Raw genomic sequence first — 23204 nt, 5'->3', positions numbered from 1 at the left:
TTAATCCTACCTTGCTTTGTTTCTTAGAGTACGAGAATCTATTAGCCACACAACCACGCCGATATCGCCCAGATATAGTCCGTGCAGTCTGTCGCATCTAAAAATAATAAGGCCTGCCATAGACTGGGATTATAAACATTGTTTTGCAGCCCACGTTACGCGGATGTTGTTATTTCGGAGAACTTTGAGTTTTCTTCCGTGCAATCAAGAGTGGGACACTAAAATGTGCAGGAGGAGGTTTTTGAATTTCGCGCGTGGGCGTCTAGAAAAAAAAACAAAAACCGAAACTACTTTTCTAAACTGCCTAAACCACTGATCTTTTTTATCCACTGCAAACGTACTAAAAATAATCTTGAAGTTTAAAACTTTATAGTTGTAATAAAAATAATTATTTCAAAACTTTATAAACGATGCATTCAGGTACGGCGGAATATTTGACCTATGGCAACGACACTGGGCACCGCGTGTTGTGTTTTCTGCTACTGCTGGTACTCGGGAACTCGGGTGTGAATCTAAAGTTGTCAAGTAGAAGCTCTTAAAAACGAGCGCCGAAAGGCTCAGCGATGCGGAATCTACAGCTTCGTCATACATTGACTAAAAAGTTGTCGTTAGTCGATGCGAACAGTCGCATCTGTACCGACGCTGATTCTGGAACCGTTTACATCGTCAGTGGAAAATGCATCGTTTCTGTTGGAAGCGATTTAGAGGTAAGTACCTTAGTACGTCAGTTTGCATGCAGTTAGGTACAAGAAACAATCGCAAAAAAAAAAGAGGATTGATAACTTTATATGTTTTGCTGTACAGGAGACCAAGACCCCGATTGATGAGCTGAACGATGACAGTGGCGAAATATCGAGCTTTGTGTTCTTGTCGGAGTACCAGTCATTGTGCATTGCGAAGAAATCCGGAGACATTTTGCTTTACGATGCGGCTAATGGCAAGGTAAATTTGTATGAATACAGTCCTTGTCATGTAACGCTGATCAGCGAAAAAGAACTGAACTTGTGCTTGTTGAGTCGTGTGGGAATCACGACCTTTTTAATTGAACCTCTGTCCCTGTCTTGTAGGCTGAGGTGGTTGGTTGTGTCTCGGGCGGAATCGTTGCCATGAAATGGAGCCCAGATTATGAGCTTGTTGTTATTGTATCAGGTATGTACAAGTTTTTCATCCTTGCCTTGCCTTTGCCTTTTGCATAATGATGTTCATTAGTTTACTAGGTATCCTAGATATATAGAGTCCCAGCGAGAAAAGTTGTATACCAGGCTTATCGCGCTAGTATCTGGAATGGGCAATCATGAAGTATAAACGTGTTACCATGAATGTTCCATGCATGGCTATTTGGCTACTTTGGCCATTCCTGGGTGTCCCCTGTTTCTGAGTCGGCTCAAAGAAGTGCCTTACTAAGGCAGAGTTTCTGTCAGCATGACCGTCAAATAGTATACTGTCTGCTGGTCACATCTGTCTAAGAGGTGTATAATCTTGCAATTCAAACAGCGATTACTAAAAATGAATTTATGTTTTTAGCGCCTGTTCTCAATGAAATACTCCTTTCTAAAGATTGTGATGTTTGTCGCCAACAGTGATTGTCCAAGCTTTGTGCATTCTTGCAATTCAAGCAGTGATTGCTGAAAATGTACCGATGTTTTCAGCACCTGCCCTTAAGGAAATGCTGCTTACTAAAGAATGTGATCTTTGTCACCAATAGTGATTCTAAATTGAAAACACGCACCATTAGTGCAAAAAAAAAAAGGCACAGTTTCTCACAATATTATGTCGATTGATCATGAGACATGGTTGTTTGTCAGGAATCATTTTCCAGGCTGTGTCATGCTTGGCTTCTGTTAGGTTTATTACTTAACACTCGATAATACTTGGATGTAGTTTGCGCTCATTTGGCATTCTTGCTATTATTAGCTATATTCATTACAAGAAATCTCCTATGACTTGTGTGTTGATGCAAATCACTGTACATAACTTTTCTGTTTTAATATCAGGTGAAGAAAAGCTGCTGCTGATGACAAAAGACTTTGATTTAATCTCAGAAAAGGACCTCCATCCTGAAGAATTTGGTGAATGTAAGTCTGTGTAGTAGTTTATTAATTAGACTTTTATGCTTCATGCACCGCTACAAGCAAAAGCTTGTAGTCCGCGGTTGTTGCTAAAAGGATACTTCTAAAGAACCTACAGTCTTCCTCTGAAAACTGTTGTTCACTTTTAGTTCCTTTTCATATCTCCACCCCTTTTCACTGTGCCTTGACATCGCATCCACTGCTGTTACGTCACATCACTTCAAGCTGTTGTTAAACGTTTTTTTATAGAGAAACTACTCTTAATTTTTCGATTTTCTTTCCACATGCAAGAAAGCATGCAGACAAACACTGAGCACTCTGTAGAGGCCACTCAATAGAGAGCACTGGCCTTACTGCACTATGGCATACACCTTTTTCTTGGGTGTCTCCTCTCTGTGCTGTAACCCTAGGCATTTTTGTCGTTCTGTGCGGTGCCCTTGCAGCAGTTGCTTCTGCAAGGTTTTGGCTAATGGGGAAGCTTCATGTTTGCTTTGCCAATGTCATAATCATAAGGACATCCACTCTTTTGTCCTGAGAGTGGAGTTTGAATTTTTGAGCAGCTTACACTCCTCTCTTTGCCCTGTATGTTGCATTTACTGCCAACATACAAGTCTCATGCAACTTGTGTCTCAAAGCAGAACCACGTATCTCTGAAGTAAGGGATTATTACTTATTAGCATCTACCCAAGTGCAGCCATATGCCTACAAAGGAAAACTACACAGCTTTCACAGAAACTTTGAAGCTGAAGAAAAAATTTGTCCTTGTCTGGGGATTGATCCCAGGACCTCCGAGGCAATACGAGGCAGACACTTTTATCAACTAAGCAAACTAGGACGGCTAGCAGGTGACAGCGCGAGGTTGAATTGATCAACAACTCTAAATGGGAATGGTGTTAGTCCAGTGTTTGTCTAACCCAGATATATCGAACTCGAAGGAGATCGCTAAATAGTTTGAAGTATCGGTAAATCGATATATAAAAATTGGCAATAGGTAAGATTGTGTGTGAGCTAGATGCAAGGAATCATGGTATCCACGGTAGTGATGTGTCTTGTGCATAGATGACCTGCCCGCCGGCTTGTTGGTAGCACACTTGTTTCTAGGATCTGCTAGGTCTAACCTGCTTTGCATGGAAGCCGCTGTGGACGGTTGCGTGGAACCTTCCATTACCTATCATAAGATGTCTAATCCTGTTACTAGTTCACTATAAATAAAATAATCGCTAAAAAAAAGGTTAAGTACAGTTGGTTTTTCCAGCGCCTTCAGCATTGAAGCACGCTACACAAGGGCCACTGCCAGTCTTTAGTTAGGTTGGCTTCGCCGCATGAGAGTGATCTGGCATGGAGAATAAGTACAAGGCTGAAGGCCAGCTTCAAGCACATCCTACATTCACCTCATCACACAGTTTTACAGTGCTGGTGTTGCCAGCAGGCGCCCAAGGCTGCCCCAGCCATCCGGTCTGCACACGCAATGTGATCAAAGAGCACTTTTAGGAGAAGAGTCACTTTTTAGGGCTCTGTGTGCAGCTCGATATATCGAATGATTGATGAAATTGCAGTTTGAAATAAGCGCGACTTTCCTATACTATTGCACAGGATTTTCTACGGGGCGATGTGTGTGTGTTCGGTACAGGCAGTAATTCGAAATATCCGGGTTCAATATATCTAGGCTCAACACTGTCTCTGTGCTGTAGAAAGGTTAGATGGGTCTCCTGAAGTGTTTAAGGAGATGCTCAGAAAATAATTATATGTAATAATTTCCACATAACCTTCTGTCCTTTTAGGTGTTCCTATTACTGCAGGCTGGGGTTCCAAAGAAACCCAGTTTCATGGTTCTGAAGGAAAGCAAGCTGCCAAGGTGGAAGCTAAGGTATGGTGACACTGGCTGTACTTGGTACATTAAGGCACTACCTAACAAGGCATGGCCTTTTTGAATGGCAGTTGCCAGTGATAGTTGAATGACAGCATTCACTACTACCTGTGCAAGCATATGGCCAACTGTTTCTAGCTTTCTGCTTCATTTGCAGCCTCCTGAACCTGCCTTCACATGGGATGACAGACAGCCCCGAGTCTCATGGCGCGGTGATGGACAGTACTTTGTCACTTCGTGTATTAACCCTAAGGGGGGTACGTGCCTGTTTATATACCATTTCTATAGTTGCTGTAGAGGAAGTAAACTGAGCATTTAAATATCGACTATTACCGTACCTCTTCATTCTTATGGTGGTTATAATCTTCCCCTCTTTATCGTCCTGATCTGTGCAAACATTGGAATGTTCAGCGCTGTGTGGTGTCCCTTCTTCATCTCTGTCCTGTCGTTTGCGCTGTAGTTATGGATCATTGGAATGTAAGTGCCCGGGCAGGCTTGTTGAACTAGTCAGTATGTTAACTGTGGTTCACTCACAAGACTATCAGTGCTGTCTTGCTTCTTGAGTTGGAGGGAAATTTATATTGAAGGTTTATCTAAGGTATATGTGATAAAAAGATAACCATTTTTGCACATGTCATGTGCCACTAGCGGCATACGAATGCAAACAGCACAAATGAAACATGAATGCAGAAACGCAAAAATATTAACTGCTGGAAAAGAAATGCAGGCCAGGTTCTTTGACACTTCAAAAAGCACTCTTCTCTCCATCGAAGTGAAAGTCTGCTGCTCTAATATTCACCTTCCTTGACTTAAGACGCTTTCCTGTTCACATCACCTGTTTTGTTCGTGTTTCGATCGATGTTGACGTGCACCTTCTTCACCTCACTAAAGGTTGTACCAAGTAACTTATGTCACTTAACTAAATGAACATTTTGCAGGAAATCGTAAGCTAAGGACTTGGAGCCGAGATGGAACTTTGCAGTACACAGGAGAGGACATGAACGGCCTAGAGCAAGCTCTTTCTTGGAAGTGAGTACCTCGATTTTTTTTACTCATGAAACGTTTATGCTTCTGAGGTTGCTGCACATGGCTCATATTTTCTCATTTATTTTCTGATTGAAGGAAGATTAGTGACATGCACTTAGCCTTTTTTTCTCATTGTTTCTGATTCTTGCATTAGAGCTGTTAAGTTAATGTGTTTAAGGTTGTATTTGATTGCTTACAAATGTTGTAGCACTTTTCATTAGAGTTTGTTTACTGATTTATTTGTATACTTATTTAATTGTTTGTTTGTTACCTGGGTTGCCTGTTTCAGACATTCTAGGAAGGGCGTACACCCTTGTTACAAAAATACGAACAAACCACATTCGCAAAGCATGGTAAAACTCATTTTGTTGCTACTGAAGCAATATTTGGTAGCAAAATTTTCTGATAGTTTTGTGCCTTTTCAAGTTTATCAACAAGTTCGGCAGTGTACAGATCCCAGCACCTACAAGCATATTCTAATAATGAACGGACATAAGTAAAATACAACTCTTCTTTGAGACTACTGGGTAACTGACTAAAATTCCGTCTTAAAAATCCCAACACATGCGCAGCCTCTTTATGTAGTTAATGTGTTTCTCTCACCTCAGCTCTGACATAAAAAGGGCGTCGAAGTATTTATATTCTGCAACTGTTTCTAAAGATTTGCATTTAATGTGTGAATATTCGCCTGATATGACCACTTCCTTGTAAAAGTGACATGTACACATTTTTTCACATTAAGCGACATTTTCCATTTGGGCCTCCATTCCATATAACTATATCAAGATTGTTTTGCAAGCATTCACAGTCACATGCATTGTCTATCACCCTGTGCACAACAGTCATCAACAAACATTCTGAATGGTGACGCAATATCTGCTGTAGTATCATTGATGTAAAGCAAAAACAAAAGAGGACCCAAAATAGAATCTTGGGACACTCCTGAGGTGTTGTGCCAAGAGCAGTCTGCATAAACCAGAGACAGAGGATGGATGTGGTTAATGCTGTAATGTATGAGAATACCAGTAGATGAGTAGTCTTCATCGTTGTGTGTGCTGTTACCCCATACTTGTGGTGTGACTGCAGTTTTACTACCGCCTTTAATAATTCAGAACTTCAATACGACAGGTTCAATCTTTTTTATTATGGCAGCTGTTATCTCCTGGCTTCGTTCTTAGGCCAACCAGGTGTAGTTACCTTCAGGGTACAGCTTCTGACAAAGCAGGCTGAAACGAATTCTTTTGTTGTCTTAGAAACATTTTGTACGTCATATACATTTAATGCCTGCCTTGTGTCAGCGAATTTGCATTACACATGTGGCAGGCAGTGGTAATGTAAAGCAGCACCGTTTGCCAAGTTTGGGATGTTTTGGCTCAAAGTTGGGCTGTGTTGTGAAATGATCAGTGTGACCCATTCTGTGTCTTGTAGCTTGTCCAGATTAAAAAAAAAAAAATGCCTGTCATACATGTTGGTATTTCTGCACAGTAATAACTCATTATTGCACTGGTTGCATCTTTAACTGTCGCTAGTCAGTAGATGGCTGAAAATTTCTTTCCCCTTTTTGTTTCTTCGGGCCACCACTCGTTACGATGAACCCATGCACACTTCTCTGTTCATAAAGCTGATTGCACTGAAACAAAGCCTAATGTGATGAGTGCTTGTGTGCGGTCATGTTTATTTAGAGTTTTTTGTGTTGTATCTGCCATGTTCTTCCAGGAGAACCAAGTAGCAAAGCATGATGCTCTTTTCTTTTGATGAGCTCCAAAGAGGGAGTGGGGATTCTTTTATACTTTACTTTCTTTTTTCTTTTTGCCTTTAGGCCCGCTGGAAGTGTGATTGCATCAAGCCAGCGGCTTCCGAACAAGCACATGATTGTGTTTTTTGAGAAAAATGGCCTTAATCATGGTGGCTTCCAACTGCCCTTTGGTCCCAAGGATTTTCAGGTAATGGACTCCTATTATGCTCATCCGGTTTGCCCTTGGAGTGTTTGTAACCTGTGATGCTGCTTCCTTTAAGGTTAAAGAAGTGCTATGGAGTCCAGACTCTACAGTCCTAGCTGTGGTTGGCTCAATGTTCCCATGTGAGGACTCATCTGTTGTTGCCAAGGAATTAGGTAAATATTAATCTCTTTAATCCTGGGTGAAAATGTCCAGCTGGAACCTGCTTGGAACAGGATTGTTAGCCAATTTCTATTTGCAGTCATTTTACACAAAAAGGACAGGCATGAATTCTCACCAGCTACGATTGCACTAATAAGGCATTTTGACCAGCCATCTGTTTTCACCCAGTATAACGCAGGAACAGCAGTGCGCATAATCATTTTTGTAAACTGCAAAGATTTACAATTTTCACTGCAATAGGGCTGATTATCAGTCTTCATATAGGATATATGATGTTACCATTTCTAATGTGTCCTATCCAAAAACTCCCTACAGTCTCCTGCTGACTATTAAGTATGTTATGTCATGGTCATGTGTTAAAAAGGGGTCATGGCCACTGAGCCTTGGAGCTGAAGCTCCTGATGGAGGACAGGAGGTCTTGGAACTCCTCCTGTGTTACTTGTTCCACTATTCATCTATGTAAAGTGAAGATTAAGACTGCAGGAAGAATCTTATAGGTTTGCAGTTTTGAGGAATTGCAAAATCTCAGAAAGCTGTTAAGATTCATTATGGATGCAGCAGAAGTTTGTTCTCAGGTTCTGACAACATCTTTGTGCATGCGCGTGTGCATGCATGCGTGCTTTTTTCAGTTCTCATAATTTGCCTCTAACCATATACCATTAAATTGTTTTGTAAGAAACCTTCACAAGTGTGTTCATGACTGGAATGAATAGAAAGCAGGAAGAGGTATTTTGGCTCAAATGGAAATATGCCATATTGCTTCAGCTTACCCTCAGAATTACTGCACAAAAACAGCTGCGGTAGCTCAAGTGTAAGCAAGCAAAGTAATAATTAAATTTGTATTCGCAGCTTGAAATGTGAAACAGAGGAAGAGTTGCACTTTTTGCAAAGCTCAGGTCAGACCACTGAATCTTGTTGTCTCATGACATAGGATGTTTAGCAAGTCAGAAGTTTGGTAGTGATGTACAGCAAGTTTTTTGTACAGCAAGTACAGGAAGTGGCTTGCTAATTAAATACAAGTGTCGAAGGGAAGAAAAGAATAGTAAGATAACCTTGAAACAAAAAGTATTAGCCTCAGAAATGCTTACTGGTAGAAGAAAATGCTGGCCAAGCTGATGTTAGAGCTCTATAGGATGGGTAAAATTAAGGTTCAAAACCAAAGACTTTTTAAATAATTGCAAAGCAGGTGCTTTACTTTTCAAAGCTAGCACTGGATGCTTGAGGGCAAAGTGCTCCTGTCCAAAATTCTACACTAGAGATAACATTTACGATTGCTTCATGCGAAACTGAGATATGATAGAACATATTCTTATCCAGTGTAAGGCCCTCCAGCCCACGGTGCACAAGTCCACCACAAAGATCCACGTTGCACTGGAGTTTAGGAACAGCCAGGGTTTGATCAACTCTCGAAAAGTAGAAGCAAGTAAGAGGTGATTAGAGGATTGGTGGAGAAGAGCAAGAAATTAGTTGAGATGGGAGAGAAGAAAATTGGCCTTTAACCCAATGAAATTTAATTCACTAGGATTTAATGGCTAGGTTACAATTATCCACCTCGATACAGAGAGGATGCTTCTAATTATCTGTCTATCTATCGAGCACTTCATGTTTTGCTGGAAGTGTGTTTGGAAAGTGGCTTGATTTGTGATGCGTGCAATGTGGTTTAGTACATCATGGATGTACCGTCTAGCTCTTCGGGCCACTGCTACAGATCAAAGGCCAGGTAGCCAAGCAATACTGCATTGAATATGATATCAAGGGCTCCAACCATGCTGCCTCTGGAGTAGTAATCAAAGTGATGCTCAACGTTGAATGTCTTTTTCTCAATACTGCTTTTCTGGGTTGTTCTCACCTTGTGGGGCTGATTTCTTCACAATGGTTTTGTCTACTTTGACCCCAGCAGCACTATAAATCTAATGACAATCTTGGGTTCTGAGTTTGATGTATGGTGAATTCTAGGTATGATATTTTGTTCGCAGTCTACAGATGTCTATGGCAACTACACCACAAAAAATGATTGCTAAAAAGTTTCATTGAGGGGAAAAAAAAAAATGTAAGATTGTCATGACACAGATACATTCAGAAATCCAGTGAAGGTTGAACTAGACTTCTAAGACGTTTTATCAAGTCTGAAGGCTTTCCACAGGGTGTAGAAGAGAAACAGCTAGTAGGAAACAAAGTTCTTGAAATGTAATTCTGAAATTTTGGGCATTTAGTTTTGGGAGCATTCATCATCATCAGCCTGACTACACCCACTGCAGGGCAAAGGCCTCTCCCATGTCTCTCCAATTAACCCTGTCCTTTGTCAGTTGCCGCCACTGTATCCCTGCAAACTTCTTAAACTCATCCGCCCACCTAACTTTCTGCCGTCCCCTGCTACGTTTGCTTTCTCTTGGAATCCACTCCGTTACCCTTAAGGACCAGCGGTTATCTTTCCTTCGCATTACATGCCCTGCCCAAGCCCATTTCTTCCTCTTGATTTCAACTAAGATGTCGTTAACCCGCGTTTGTTCCCTCACCCACTCCACCCGCTTTCGATCTCTTAACGTTACACCTATCATTTTCCTTTCCATAGCTCGCTGTGTTGTTCTTAACTTAAGCTGAACCCTCTTTGTTAGCCTCCACGTTTCTGCCCCATAGGTGAGTACTGGTAGGATACAGCTGTTGTATACTTTTCTCTTCAGGGATATTGGTAAGCTACCATTCATGATCTGCGAGAACCTGCCATATGCGCTCCACCCCATTCTTATTCTTCTAGTTATTTCCCTCTCATGATCCGGATCTGCGGTCACTACCTGCCCTAAGTAGACATATTCTCTTACTACTTCCAGCACCTCGCTACCAATGGCGAACTGCTGTTCCCTTGCTAGGCTGTTGAACATTACTTTGGTTTTCTGCATGTTAATTCTTAGCCCCACCGTTCTGCTCTGCCTGTCTAACTGATTGATCATGCTTTGCAGTTCTTGTCCCGAGTGGCTTAGCAAGGCAATGTCATCAGCGAATCGCAAATTACTCAGGTATTCTCCATTAACTCTTATCCCCAACTGTTCCCATTCCAGTCCCCGGAATACCTCCTGTAAGCAGGCAGTGAAGAGCATTGGCGAGATCGTGTCTCCCTGCCTGACACCTTTCCGTATTGGAATTTTATTGCTGACTTTATGGAGAACTATAGTAGCTGTGCAATCGCTATAAATATCTTCCAATATTTTCACATAGCACTCTTCTACACCCTGATTCCGCAATGCCTGCATGACAGCTGAGGTTTCCACTGAGTCAAATGCTTTCTCGTAATCAATGAAGGCTATATATAGGGGTTGGTTATATTCTGCGCATTTCTCTATCACCTGATTGATAGTGTGAATGTGATCTATTGTCGAGTATCCTTTACGAAAGCCTGCCTGATCATTTGGTTGACTAAAGTCCAAGGTTGTCCTGACTCTATTAGCGATTACCTTAGTAAATACCTTGTAGGCAACGGACAATAAGCTGATTGGTCTGTAATTCTTCAAGTCCTTGACGTCTCCTTTCTTATGAATTAAGATAATGTTAGCGTTCTTCCAAGCTTCTGGTACTCTCGAGGTCACAAGGCATTGCGTATACAGGGTGGCTAGTTTTTGTAGCACAATCTCTCCTCCGTCCTTCAACAAATCTGCTGTTACCTGATCCTCACCAGCTGCTTTCCCTCTTTGCATTGCTCCTAAGGCTTTCTTTACTTCCTCCTTTGTTACTGGCAGGATGCCCCATTGCTGTGCTCGACTGCCTCCCTCAGTAACTTGATGATTAGATTCGCTACTGTATAGATTTTTGTAGAACTCTTCGGCTAATTCAACTATCTTATCCATATTGCTGATGACATTGCCCTGTTTGTCTTTTAGCGCATACATCTGGTTTTTACCTATGCCCAGTTTTCTCCTCACTGATTTTAGGCTACCTCCGTTCCTTAGAGCATGCTCGATCTTCTCCATGTTAAACTTTCTTATGTCGGCTACCTTGCGCTTATTTATTAACTTCGATAGCTCTGCTAGTTCTGTCCTGTCTGTGGAGTTAGACGTCCTCCTGCTTTGACGTTTCTTAATCAGATCTTTAGTCTCCTGAGATAGCTTGCTGGTATCCTGTCGAACAATCCTACCACCTACTTCTGCGGCGCACTCTGTAACGATAGCTGTAAGATTATCATTCATTGTTTCAACACTACGGTCGTCTTCTTCAGTTAAAGCGGAGAATCTGTTTTGCAGCGACATTCTGAATTCCTCTACCTTCCCTCTTAATGCTAACTCGTTAATAGCCTTTCTCTTCACCAGTTTCCTCCGTTCCCTCTTCAAATCTAAGCTAACACGAGACCTTACCATTCTGTGGTCGCTACAACGGACCTTACCGAGGACCTCCACATCCTCTACGATGCCAGGGTGTGCACACAGTATGAAGTCTATTTCATTTTTAGTCTCACCATTGGGGCTCTTCCACGTCCACTTCCTGTTTGCTCGTTTGCGGAAGAAGGTATTCATAATCCGTAAATTATTTCTATCTGCGAACTCTACTAATAACTCTCCCCTACTGTTCCTAGAACCTATGCCATAGTCACCTACCGCCTTGTCTCCAGCCTGCTTTTTACCTACCTTTGCATTAAAGTCGCCCATCAGTACAGTGTACTGTGATTTTACTTTGGTCATTGCCGATTCCACATCCTCATAGAAGCTTTCAACTATCTGGTCATCATGGCTTGATGTAGGCGCGTAGGCCTGCACCACCTTCAGCTTGTACCTCTTATTAAGCCTAATTACGATAGCTGCCACTCTCTCGTTAATACTGTAAAACTCCTCGATGTTGCCAGCTATATCCTGATTAATGAGGAATCCCACACCTAGTTCTCGCCTATCTGCTAGTCCACGATAGCACAGTACACGGTAGCACAGCATTACTAACTTGCAAAAAAATTTTCGTCTAAATCCATCAAAAAGTAAGAAAGTTGGTGATGAAAGCCATGTCCCCCCCTTAAATATTGCTACCTAGTATTGCCACGTGGCACATAGCTGACCTGAAAGACAATGATGTAGCGCCTGCGCTGTCGCATATCCGCCGCCATTGCTGTCTCATCTTGCTTGGCACCACGTATTAAACCACTCTTTGTCAACAAATGTGTTACGATATAGTGTTCTCTATATTCCCAGTTCCTTACATTTTTATTGCTGCTGTGCTTATACTGTAATGGCAGGTTCTTTTCTTTTGAGTATTTCAGTGTTGGAGTATTCATTGCAATCTGTCTTTAGTGCATCCCGATTGAGTGTCACAATGTTGCTCTGTGCACAGTGCTCCTGTACGGCATGAAGAACTACCACTGGTACCTGAAGCAGACACTGCAGTTTGATCCAAGCAAGAAAGGAAGGCTGGCCGACCTTCATTGGGACGAAGGCAGCACGCTCACCCTGCATGCCTTGTCTGTCGAGGGGCAGTACTTATGCTATGCCTGGTCCTGGGCTGTGCACAGAAGCCAGTGTGGCACTCAGGAAAGCACGGCCAGCGTTGCTGTCATTGATGGAGGTGGGTGTTCCGTTTGGGTCATACTTTGTACTTTTATCAAATTATTTTCGTATACGTCTTGTGTCTGTTCACATACTCCAGTTTGCTTTTCTGGGCGCATCAGTCACGACTGGTATGGTTTCGATGCTAGTGTACAACAGAAAGATTTTGGTAAATATGAATCTGATAGGGTTATTTTTATACTCACAAAAAAAAATCATAATATATGACCAGAAAGAGAAACTGTGGATAGAGGAGAAACACACGGGACATGCTTGTGCTTTGCCAGGTGCCAACAGGTGCCAGCGACAACTGTGTCATTAGTTCACATCCGTTAGCCACAGTCCGCTTTATTTGAGATTAGAGATGTTAAAATCTTGCCCACACAAAGCTAAACTAGTTCTGACCTTCAACTGGAACCCTTAGCAGAGGCAGGTTATCAGCATTCAGTATGCTGGTCAATGGCAGAGACCCTGCTGGAAAAACTGCGGAAGTTTGAGAGGGGTGCTGATGATCCTTGACAGAAAGGAAAAAAAAAGCTAGTTGGAGTCCTTCAGTATCTGCTTAAACTTTTGCACAATATGAAAAAAGTAACAAAAATATTGGGCAGTGACTTTTTTTCATGGTGCCTTGCAAACTGTCTATTTTGTGCATCTGGCCAGTGCGCACCTAACTGAAAAGAAATTATGTAACATCAAACACAGCATCGAATATGTTGCTTGTACTGTACGTATAGTTTATAAGATTCTCTTTAGTTGGGCTCTTGTTTATAGAGGGCAGACAGAGTGCCAGACAGAAAACATGCAGCATCCTTGGATTCCAGTAAAGACATGAACTTGTCTTTTCACTGGAGAACCTGTAAGTATAGATGCTGTCCATTGTTTGGTGGTACTCAGATAATGGGGTGCCCCTCTGATAGACTTACTAGGGAAATTCTTGAGGCCTTGATGATCAGCAAGACTGGGTCTGACACATGCATGAGCATGGCATCTGTTGCCATCCTCAAGAAAGAGATGAAACTTTGGAGAACTGTATAACAGCAGCTACTCTTTCATTGGTGTTCGTGACCTGTTTCTCTTTACCTGGCTCAGCGATGCTGTCTATTGGTTTTTCTTCTGTGAAATTATCGCTGCGGATACGTTTCCACCAAGGTCATTCCACGCCAGACGTCCCAGACATTGCGTTCGACCATCACCGATATGTTCAAAGCAATTCATGAAACTTGTCGCAACGTGCAAAATCTGAGTCTAAATTATTTTTGCTGAAAAAAAGGTAGTCATGAGGTGAGCGAAATTTGAACGTTTCGAAGATGCATGAAACCAGCCACCGCTCAATAATTGATACAAAATCCAAATTTTTAGAAAACACTCCACAAATGTTTTAATGACATTTGCATAGATTCTGGCTTTCGATGTGGTTCGGATTATGCATTTTTGTACCGGAATAATTATTTTTAGGGGAATGGAGGGGAGTAAGTGGTATTATGGTGAAGCTGGTTTAACAAATTGGAAAGATGCTTGTAACTATTAACAACCTTCGTTTCTCCATTATTTTACAGCAGTTGCTCTTTGAGGGACTTTCTCTGCCATAAAATAGTATCAGTGTTATAGTATGCCGGGACTCGTAACTGAAAGCTCCCACATTGACGTGCTTTTCGAAGGGAATGCTGCCCATGTAGGCCTCAGCTGTGACCGACTTGTGTGTCCTGGAGTGGGTATTCTTGAGAATGTGCCATCTTTGGTCATGCTGAGATGGGAGTGGGAGTGATTGATTACACCTGTGGGGGCCAATCACTTCTATGCCTTGATGAAAGGCAGAAATTCTGGGGGTGTTGTTGCAGCTATGAACAGCTCACCTTTTCTCAAATGGTTTAGTGAATTCAGCCCCTTTGCATCTTCGCTGTGGCAACATTAACACCTCGAATGCAGGCAAAAAAGAAAGCTGGAGACTAGTACTACCATTGAAATTGAGTCTCTCAAGCACAGTGGGTCATATCGAATGGGCACGTCTGCTATGTGATAAGCTTCACCTCGTCATGGGATATGTGTCCGTTTTTTTGCATTTTTGCCATTCATTTTTAAAGTATTTTTGTTACATGCATGTACTGGTTGTATTTGCTAAGCAACAAATGAAACAGCCTACTATTATATGTTGCAAGGCTGTTCCTTTTGTTTTAATCTGGAAGGAACAAGTTTAGCATTGAAATGAGCAGTGTTTTGTTATACACATCGCTAGGTTCGGTTTAAGTCCATGAGGTCCTTTCTGGTTGAGTGTTAGATGAGTTTTTCACTGTTCTTTCCGCTAGAAATTTACATGGTTACTTAAGCTTCTGAATTTTATCTAGCCATCACCCTTTGACAGTATGGGTGTTGCTATTGTTTTCAAGTATTGCTGCATTTTTGCAAAATGCACATGTTACTGTGCATAGGACTTCTTTTTAAATGGCAGGTCTCTTAAGGTGTAATGTTTCATGAAAAGACTTTGTGCATTGCCTGTTTTATGTTCTAAATGTATGTATCTATGCTGGCGTCGCTGCGGTGGCTCAGTGGTTACGGCGCTCGGCTGCTGACATGAAAGACGCGGGTTCGATCCCGGCTGCGATGGCCAAATTTCGATGGAGGCGAAATTCTAGAGGCCCGTGTACTGTGCGATGTCAGTGCATGTAAAAACCCAGGTGGTCGAAATTTCTGGAGCCCTTCACTACGGCGTTCCTCATAGCCTGAGTCGCTTTGGAACGTTAAACTCTAACAAACCAAACCAAACGTATCTATACTGCATGATAAACATGCACCTCTGATTATTATGTGTGCAGCCTTTGTACGTAACAAGTGCAAAGCCTGTTTTGCACACTGGCACAAGTGCTGGCTGAGTTGCCCACCTTTTCTTGTTTCGTGCTTCCCGGGATGGTTCGTGTTGTCATTTTTTATACTCCTTTGATTTGCCCTCCTTTCTTCAGACGCTGTGCTGACAACACTCTTCAAGGTGGCTGTTGTTCCCCCACCAATGTGTAGCTACAGGGTCAAGACAACTGCATTCATCGACCAGGTGGCATTCGGGGTTGGGCAACATGGAGACGACTTTGTCATTGCGCTAGAGGGTCAGAACGGCCTCCTCTTTGTACTTTCCAGCCCAGGTGTGTCTTTTTTTTGTTTCTTCTCTGGCTATGTATATCTGACTGTCTATTCGCTTGCTTCAGGCATTCTTTATTACTTTTAATAGTTATCCTCTTGCAAGAAGCAATGACCTCCAACGGGAGAAATAGTCGCCAGAAGATAATGCTCTGGCAGATGTTTGTTTATTCCCAGAAACCCTCGTACAAAAATGTCTGTCTGGTTTATGAAGTACTTTATGTAAAATGCTTTTAGTCCTTTACTTTTGGCCGTGAAAAAAAAGTTTTGAGACACTCTGTTGTATCCTGTAAATGAGTAGGACAGGCATGCCCCCCATTTTTATCTATCAATCTCCCTGGTAGACCCCAAAGGGGTCAGTGTACCCTTAGGTTGCTGAGCCTTCTTTAATGGCTTGCTGCAAACTCAGGTAAACTAATGTTCCTTAGAACTTAACAACTGTGCTGGGCTTGCAATGTTGCCATATTACTGATTCTGAAAATCTGGCTCCACTTGTAGCTTAAAGGTGCACTGAAGAGGAATCTGAACTCGTCTTTTTGCCGCGGGAACTCGATCTACACGTTCCGAGCTTTCTTAGAAACTGCGATTTACTGCCCTGCGTGGCCGATTTCCCCAATTAAATCGAATTAACGTCCGGCTCCTGCCTTTTTTTTTTTTTAATTCTCCCTTGTACGGTGGGCGGAGTCGACCAACGCGTGGAGCGCCTTTCACTCAGTCCCGTGGAGGCTTGCCGCTCTGCCATCGGCGGAGTAATACGTAGTAGTCCGTAGTAGCAAATAGTCCGCGCGTATTTTTATTTCTTCGGGCTTATTTTGTGGCTATATTATCTCCGAATGAAACTATTTATTCATGGAAACCTAAAAAACAAAATAAAGCGAAAGTAAAGCCTTCACGGGACTGGGTGAAAGGCGCTCCATGCGTTGGTCGACTCCGCCCACCGTATGAGGCAGAATTAAAAAAAAAAGGCGGGAGCCGGATGTTAATTCATTTTAATTGGGGAAATCGGCCACACAGGGCAATAAGTCACTGTTTCTAAGAGTGCTAGGAACGTGTGGATCGACTTCCCGCGGCAAAAAGACGAGTTCAGATTCCTCGTCAGTGCACCTTTAATACGTATAGCATGCATACAGCCTGTCTTGACAGTTTCTCTTTTGACATTCGAGCCACCATGATGGCTCAGTGGTTATGGTGCTCAGCTGCTGACTGGAAAGACCTGGGTTCGATCCCGGCGCCGGCGAGAACAGTTTGGTGGAGGCGGAAAACTATAGATACCTGTGTACTATGCGATGTCATTGTATGTTAAAGAATCCCAGGTGGTCGAAATTATCTGCAGCCCTCAACTATGGTGTCCCTCATAGCCTGAGTCGCTTTGGGACGTCAAACCCCATAGACCAAACCACCTTTTTTGACATTGTGGGTTGTAATAGTATAATTACCGTGTGTATAAATTGCCGTGCAGTAAAGCACTACTAGTATGTATTGGCACTTACGGCATCAGTTTCTGTCATCTTTCATCCATTGTCTTTCACATAAATTCCACTAGAACTTTAAAGCTAGAGAACCAATACACATGTGCCCTGCAGGGCTACAAGCCCGATTGGCCAAAAAATGTGAATTTCATTGCAACAGTTAGTTCACAGTAATCTAAGCATTAATTTTTCAACCGTCGGTATCTCTGCATGTGGTTGCTTAGTGAAACCTTGCAGTGTTAACACAGGCCGTGGCTCAACTTTAACAATCTCCTAGAACTAAAACAAAAAAAAATTTGCGACATCAAGTTTTTTTGCACAGTTATCATTATACTGCTCTGTTACTATATTCCTACTTTTAAGTGCTACTCTTATTTAAAGGGTGCTTATTATTATTTTTTCTTATTTGTTTTTTTTTTTTACTATTTTTGCCGCCGCGGTGGCTCAGTGGTTATGGTGCTCGGCTGCTGACCCAAAAGACGCGGGTTCGATCCCGGCCGCGGCGGCTGGAATTTCTTTGGAGGAGAAATTCTAGAGGCCCGTGTACTGTGCGATGTCAGTGCACGTTAAAGAACCCCAGGTGGTCGAAATTTCCGGAGCCCTCCACTACGGCGTCTCTCATAGCCTTAGTCGCTTTGGGACGTTAAGCCCCATAAACCAACCAACCAACCAACCTATTTGTTATTTAGGACAATAAGTTGTTAATGGCAGTGCACATTAGATTCGTGTATTCACTAGCTTAGCAAGCCATCCCACTTCTGTCTTTTGTTTGCAGAGGGCTTTGTGAAGCCACACACTGAAAGCTGCACACTGCAGCCTGAGAGTGCAGGTGGACGAAATGGCTTCAAGGTTACATCACCTGTCCCCGAGTGCTACGGCCCTTACAGGTGCACATTTTTATATCTTAGTATGTTGCACTCCACTAACCATGGTCCACTTGTATGGTTGAAAAGTTATAAACCATTATTATAGAACCATTTGCTGGACTAACACACGCCTATTTTTGGGCTTGCATGGAAACAATATCTGTGAAAGATAGGCAACAGCCAGATATTTATAGTACTGTTTGCAGAAATTCCTTGCATTATGACAGATGAAAAGAAGACACAGTGGTATTAAGATGCAGCTTGAAGAACACCAAGTAATAATATGCTTGAAATGTTCTATATGTATGCTAGAAAAGGGACTGCAAGTCCCTTTCCAAAGTCCCTTTCCACTCCCTTTTTTACAAAGGGAGTGTAAATCATGTTATACTTGTGTGTAATTGTTGTGTAATTGTTATACAAGATGAGTGTTATATACAATTGTTATACGAGATGAGTGTAATTGTTGTTATAGTACTTGTGTCTTGATGAGCTTAGTAACTTAATCTGACACACAGTCGTCGTCATTTACCCTAGTGATTGATCTGGATGTATGGAGAACAGATGTAATGCATGCATTATTTGCTTCATGTTGTTGCCTTAACTTCTCATAGAAGCACTTTTGTTTCCTGCAGGAAGGAATTCGAAATGCACTGTGCATTTTAAATACGCAGTCCATCCTTGTTGATGTGTTGCAGTTTTAAAGTATCTAGAAAAGGCATGGTGGTTTCATAAGAACAGATAAACACAGGTTTCTTTGTGCCATTGCTTATTTTTCCGAGCTCATTATGTGAGGGAAGGTGCTGATTTTCCTGAGAGCTTTATTCATTTATCCATTCCAAAGCCAAGTTTAAAGTGTGGAAGAGTTAAACGCATCTCATTTTGACACCTTAACTGTGCTGTCATGCTAACTGGATTCCATGTTGCCCTGCTGCTACAGGATAGAATTTGATGGCATCGAGGTGCCTGAGCATACGTTGAGCCTGCATCACTGGACGTGGCCCTCCAAGGACTACCTGCTCTGTGTGTGCACCTCTGAGGCATCCCATCATCTGTTGCGAGTTGAGGTCAGGCATGGGGAACAGACACATCTGGTTGCAAAGTAAGATATCTACAATAACTGCATTACTGTCTCTTTTGGTATCGTTTGACCATTTTTGTTTGAGAAAGATGTACTTTTTTTTTTTGTGGCAGTAGGTCTCAACAGTTGGGAGCATGATGATCCCTCCCTGTGAGTGCCTTTAGGAAAACGTGAATAAATAATAATAAAGCAACAGGCAGGATTAGCCTTACATTGAATATGCTTACAAATGATCTGCCTGTGTCACATAGCCTAAACAAGATAACTAGGCCGCCGCGGTGGCTCAGTGGTTGTGGTGCTCGACTGCTGACCCAAAAGACGCGGGTTCGATCCCGGCCGCGGCGGCTAGAATTTCTTTGGAGGAGAAATCCTAGAGGCCCGTGTACTGTGCGATGTCAGTGCACGTTAAAGAACCCCAGGTGGTCGAAATTTCCGGAGCCCTCCACTACGGCGTCTCTCATAGCCTTAGTCGCTTTGGGACGTTAAACCCCATAAACCAAACCAAACCTAAACAAGATAACTCCCTACCACTGCTCCAGAAGGCCTGTGTCCTCTAAAAAAGAGAGAGAGGCAGAGAGTTCAGCCTGAGATATCATTATCTTGCATGCTACTGTGACCTGGGAAAGAAGGGAAGAAAGAGGATCATGATGTGCGACAGTGCAGAAAGGAAAGAGATGTCCACTAAGAATTTCGAAATTAGCCTCGCTGCCTTATGCCTCTTAGTTTGCGGGCCTTCAGGGAATACCACGTGAGCGGTGCTGTTCAATGACACAGTCCATTTTCTTGTGCTGTCCAGAAATGTTCAGTAAGCATCGGACAGTGGTGGTATTTCGCCACTATGCTAAATCTGGAATGTCCAGACCTCTTTCTCTATGGCTGAGGGAGGTGCAGGTTCTGCGTTACGCAGGGTCCGGAACGTATCGCAGGAGCCAAAACGGAAAGGTGAAGATGGCGATAAAGATACCGATAAACTGCCGAAGCAAGCACTTCTTCGGTGTTGTCGTCCATAATTAGGCCTAATGACCACAGCTAAAGACCAATCTTGGAACTTGCAGCACATTCTTGTGTGCACTCTGCGGTGGCTTGCCTATAACGAAAGGCGTTTTGCCTCTCATCAGAACGCCAGTTTTGACTTTATTGCTATAGAACATTTGGGGTTGCAATGCATTTTTTTTCTAGTATGAGCTCTTCGCTTTGAAAAGCACTTCCGTTTTCTTCCGCTCGCTGTCTCTATGAAGCCGTACGCTTCCCATGCTCTTTGTTGCTGCCTCTTTGCATATTTGGGACACAAGGACTCAGTCCCTTATGAGGGGCTAAAATTAAAGAGACACTGACAGCAACTCCTTTCACTTGTTTTTTCCTTTTTTTTTTTGTACTTGCACTATCAACCAATGCTGGTGACACCTATGTTCCACTTTTCTAGTCTTTTCACGCTTATAAAAGCTCCGTTTTCGTCGAGAGTAGTCTCTTAGTTGTTATAATATTATAGTCTAGTGATACAGGCCAACTTCAATTTGTCCTTAGTGTCCCTTTAAGCTTAAGTATGGTGGGGTTTTATTAAAAAGGTTTACAAGTAAAGCCTCCCAAATGTTAGATTTACAACGGTGTGGCTTCAAATGCTGAGTTGGAACTCTGAAGGCAATCATCGCTTGTCTTTAATGGCATTTCAGGTCACTTTGTGTTTTAGAAGACTCTGTGCTGACTCTGTCCACAAATTTGGATGGAACGGTTGTTTGCCTTCAGTACCAGGATGGCAGCTTCTCCACTCTCACTCCAGGTCAGTGAAAACATGTGATAAGTGTTGCCTTTTGGCATATCACTGAACAACAGCACTCATTTCCAACGAAAGTTTGAGGCGAAATGGAAAGTGGCGCCCCTATCATTATTCTTATTAGTTTTCATTTTCTTCCACTGCTTCTCTTCAGTTTTTATGGCATGCGAAAAGCTTACAGCACTCAGAAACATAACATTTTGGACCAATTTTGCGAGGATAAAGGAACTAGGTTCACACTGGACACCAAACCAATCAGCAAGGCAGTGCCCAACCTGGATGCCACCTCAGTGCTGGTGCCGAAAATGGCCGCTGCTTTGCAACATCATCGGCTCGAATGAGCACTACTGGAGAAGATTAATGTATTAAATACTACAATTTCAGCAATCTTTTTGGGCGTTCAGGCATCACAGTGTGTCTTACTTTGCGTACAAAGCATAAAGACCTTATGCGAGGCAATGTTGCACACCAGTGGTCAATCTTCTTTTTTTTTTTCATCTTTTTGTCGCGTAACCCGCGTCCTTTTCATGATCTAGCGAAAAGCAAAGTAGATGTCAATGATCTTGTAGTACCACAATGAGGACTGTGCAGCATGCCTGGGGCACTCTAGTTCCTGTCACGTGTGCATTTGCTGTAACTGCTTCAGTACCACAGCCCTAATGTACATTGATATGGTCGTGTCGTATTTTTCGTACTGTGGAAGTGTTGATTTTTTAAGTGGGTCCGTTGTAGGTGGGCTTGGCTGTATAATTAACTGAATATTTAGTTGAACCAATTGGTTGTGTACTCTGAAAAAAAAAAAAAAAATAATAATAGCAGACCTTTATTGTTGTGATTCTTTCTGCTCCCTGGTATTGTAATTGGTGACAGTGTTGCATACGGTACTTATCAGTAACACTTGTGGCAGATGGAACATTGGCTCCGTGGCTTCGCTCTGATGGAATTCAGCTCGAGCTTCCAAGGCCATGCACTACAGTTGCTGTTGGCGAGGTCTTGAAACAGGTGAGCTTGTATTAACGACATGCCACCACACAACCTCGAAAGTCTAGAGATTTTATACAATCTTTAGAAATGTCTTCAGTTTGAAGGTCTTTATGACATTTAGGAAACTGGTTTTAGAAAACTGTGGTTGCATCATGAACACTATAAATATTTGAGACAGCAAACCTTTGCATTTCTCTCTCCCTTTTTTTTTTTGCAGCCAAGGGTGATAGCACTGTCAGATCGCTTTGAGCTTTTCTGTGACGATGTGAAGATATGCGATGATTGCACTTCATTCAAGCTTCATGGGAAGTTCCTTCTCCTCACCACACACCATCATACTCTGCGCTGTCTGCTGCTGGACTTCGACCTTGCAAGTATGTTGATGCAATTGGCATGATTGGGATCAGTGCCTTAGTTCCCAACTGCTCTGGTGTAACACTGTTAGTGGCTGTTTCTTGGGTCCCCCGTTGTTCCACTCTTTCCCCTTTCTCCCTTTCCCATTTCTCTTTCCTGTATGTTCCTCGTGAAAGCATCAAGCTGGCAGTTACAGAGGCTGCCTGTGGACACTCTTTCAGGCTCACCTCTTCCATGCGGCAACATCCAGCACTTCAGAGCAAGAAATTACATTTATGCATGCAGCCTTGAAGTGTCAGTGCCCCTTGGGTAACTTCAGTAATTGTGGCCCTATCAGAACTTTGAAAGCTTTTACAATTTTCAAACCTTGGGACTTCTTCCTGTCTCCTATATTTCGCCTTTCTCACCCCTTCCATGCTTTGTGTATCCAACTGTGGTAGACAGTTACCGTGCCTCTCCTTTCCTCATCACCTCCTTCTGCTCACCTTCAAATATTGAATATAAAAAGCAGATGTATTATGTCCTTCTATGCAAACTGGCTTTTAGTAATTGAATGCGGAAGGCTTATAGATTGTAGGAATAATTATTCCTGATTTTCTGATCAAAGGTAAAGCTTGAGAGCAGATAATTTAGCTGGTGGTCTTGTAATAAAAGCGTGGAGTCAATGGGACAATGAGGAAAGAACAGATAAAGACAGAACAGGCACTATATATGTGTTCTTTCTGCATTGTCCCATCCATTTCATGCCATTCTTAGAAAACTTTGTAGCATGGACCAATTGGCCCGAACCAGAATTTTGATCAATCTGAAGGGCCCTGAAGCCCCCTCCTAGTGTTGACTATATTTATATATGGCATATTTTCTTTGTGTGCCTAGCTCTAGCCTTCTGTCCAAAGTTGTGGGCGCATGTTCAACCCCTATTCCTAAAAGAATTTCAGACTACACCACTACACCACTA

At 42.5% G+C, this 23204-nt stretch overlaps 1 protein-coding gene across 1 annotated transcript in view; it reads left to right on the top strand.

Moving 5' to 3' along the window:
- The first annotated feature begins 462 nt into the window (after positions 1–462).
- The window catches only part of Elp1 (elongator complex protein 1), a 40200-nt gene continuing 17458 nt past the window's right edge, over positions 463–23204 (top strand). The window contains exons 1-16 of the mRNA XM_089545259.1: positions 463–707; positions 805–942; positions 1068–1149; positions 1995–2075; positions 3851–3936; positions 4094–4193; positions 4875–4965; positions 6782–6905; positions 6979–7075; positions 12387–12617; positions 15553–15729; positions 17969–18080; positions 18997–19158; positions 20808–20914; positions 21816–21910; positions 22110–22266. Coding sequence (XP_089401385.1) covers positions 564–707; positions 805–942; positions 1068–1149; positions 1995–2075; positions 3851–3936; positions 4094–4193; positions 4875–4965; positions 6782–6905; positions 6979–7075; positions 12387–12617; positions 15553–15729; positions 17969–18080; positions 18997–19158; positions 20808–20914; positions 21816–21910; positions 22110–22266 — 1984 coding nt within the window. The 5' untranslated portion in view covers positions 463–563. The remainder of the gene's footprint in view (positions 708–804; positions 943–1067; positions 1150–1994; positions 2076–3850; positions 3937–4093; positions 4194–4874; positions 4966–6781; positions 6906–6978; positions 7076–12386; positions 12618–15552; positions 15730–17968; positions 18081–18996; positions 19159–20807; positions 20915–21815; positions 21911–22109; positions 22267–23204) is intronic.

Source organism: Amblyomma mixtum, chromosome 5 (assembly GCF_055824585.1).
Source record: "Amblyomma mixtum isolate Tamu chromosome 5, ASM5582458v1, whole genome shotgun sequence".
NCBI lineage: Eukaryota > Metazoa > Arthropoda > Arachnida > Ixodida > Ixodidae > Amblyomma > Amblyomma mixtum.
Note: the sequence above shows the minus strand (reverse complement) of the source record. Positions and strands in the feature narration are given on the sequence as shown.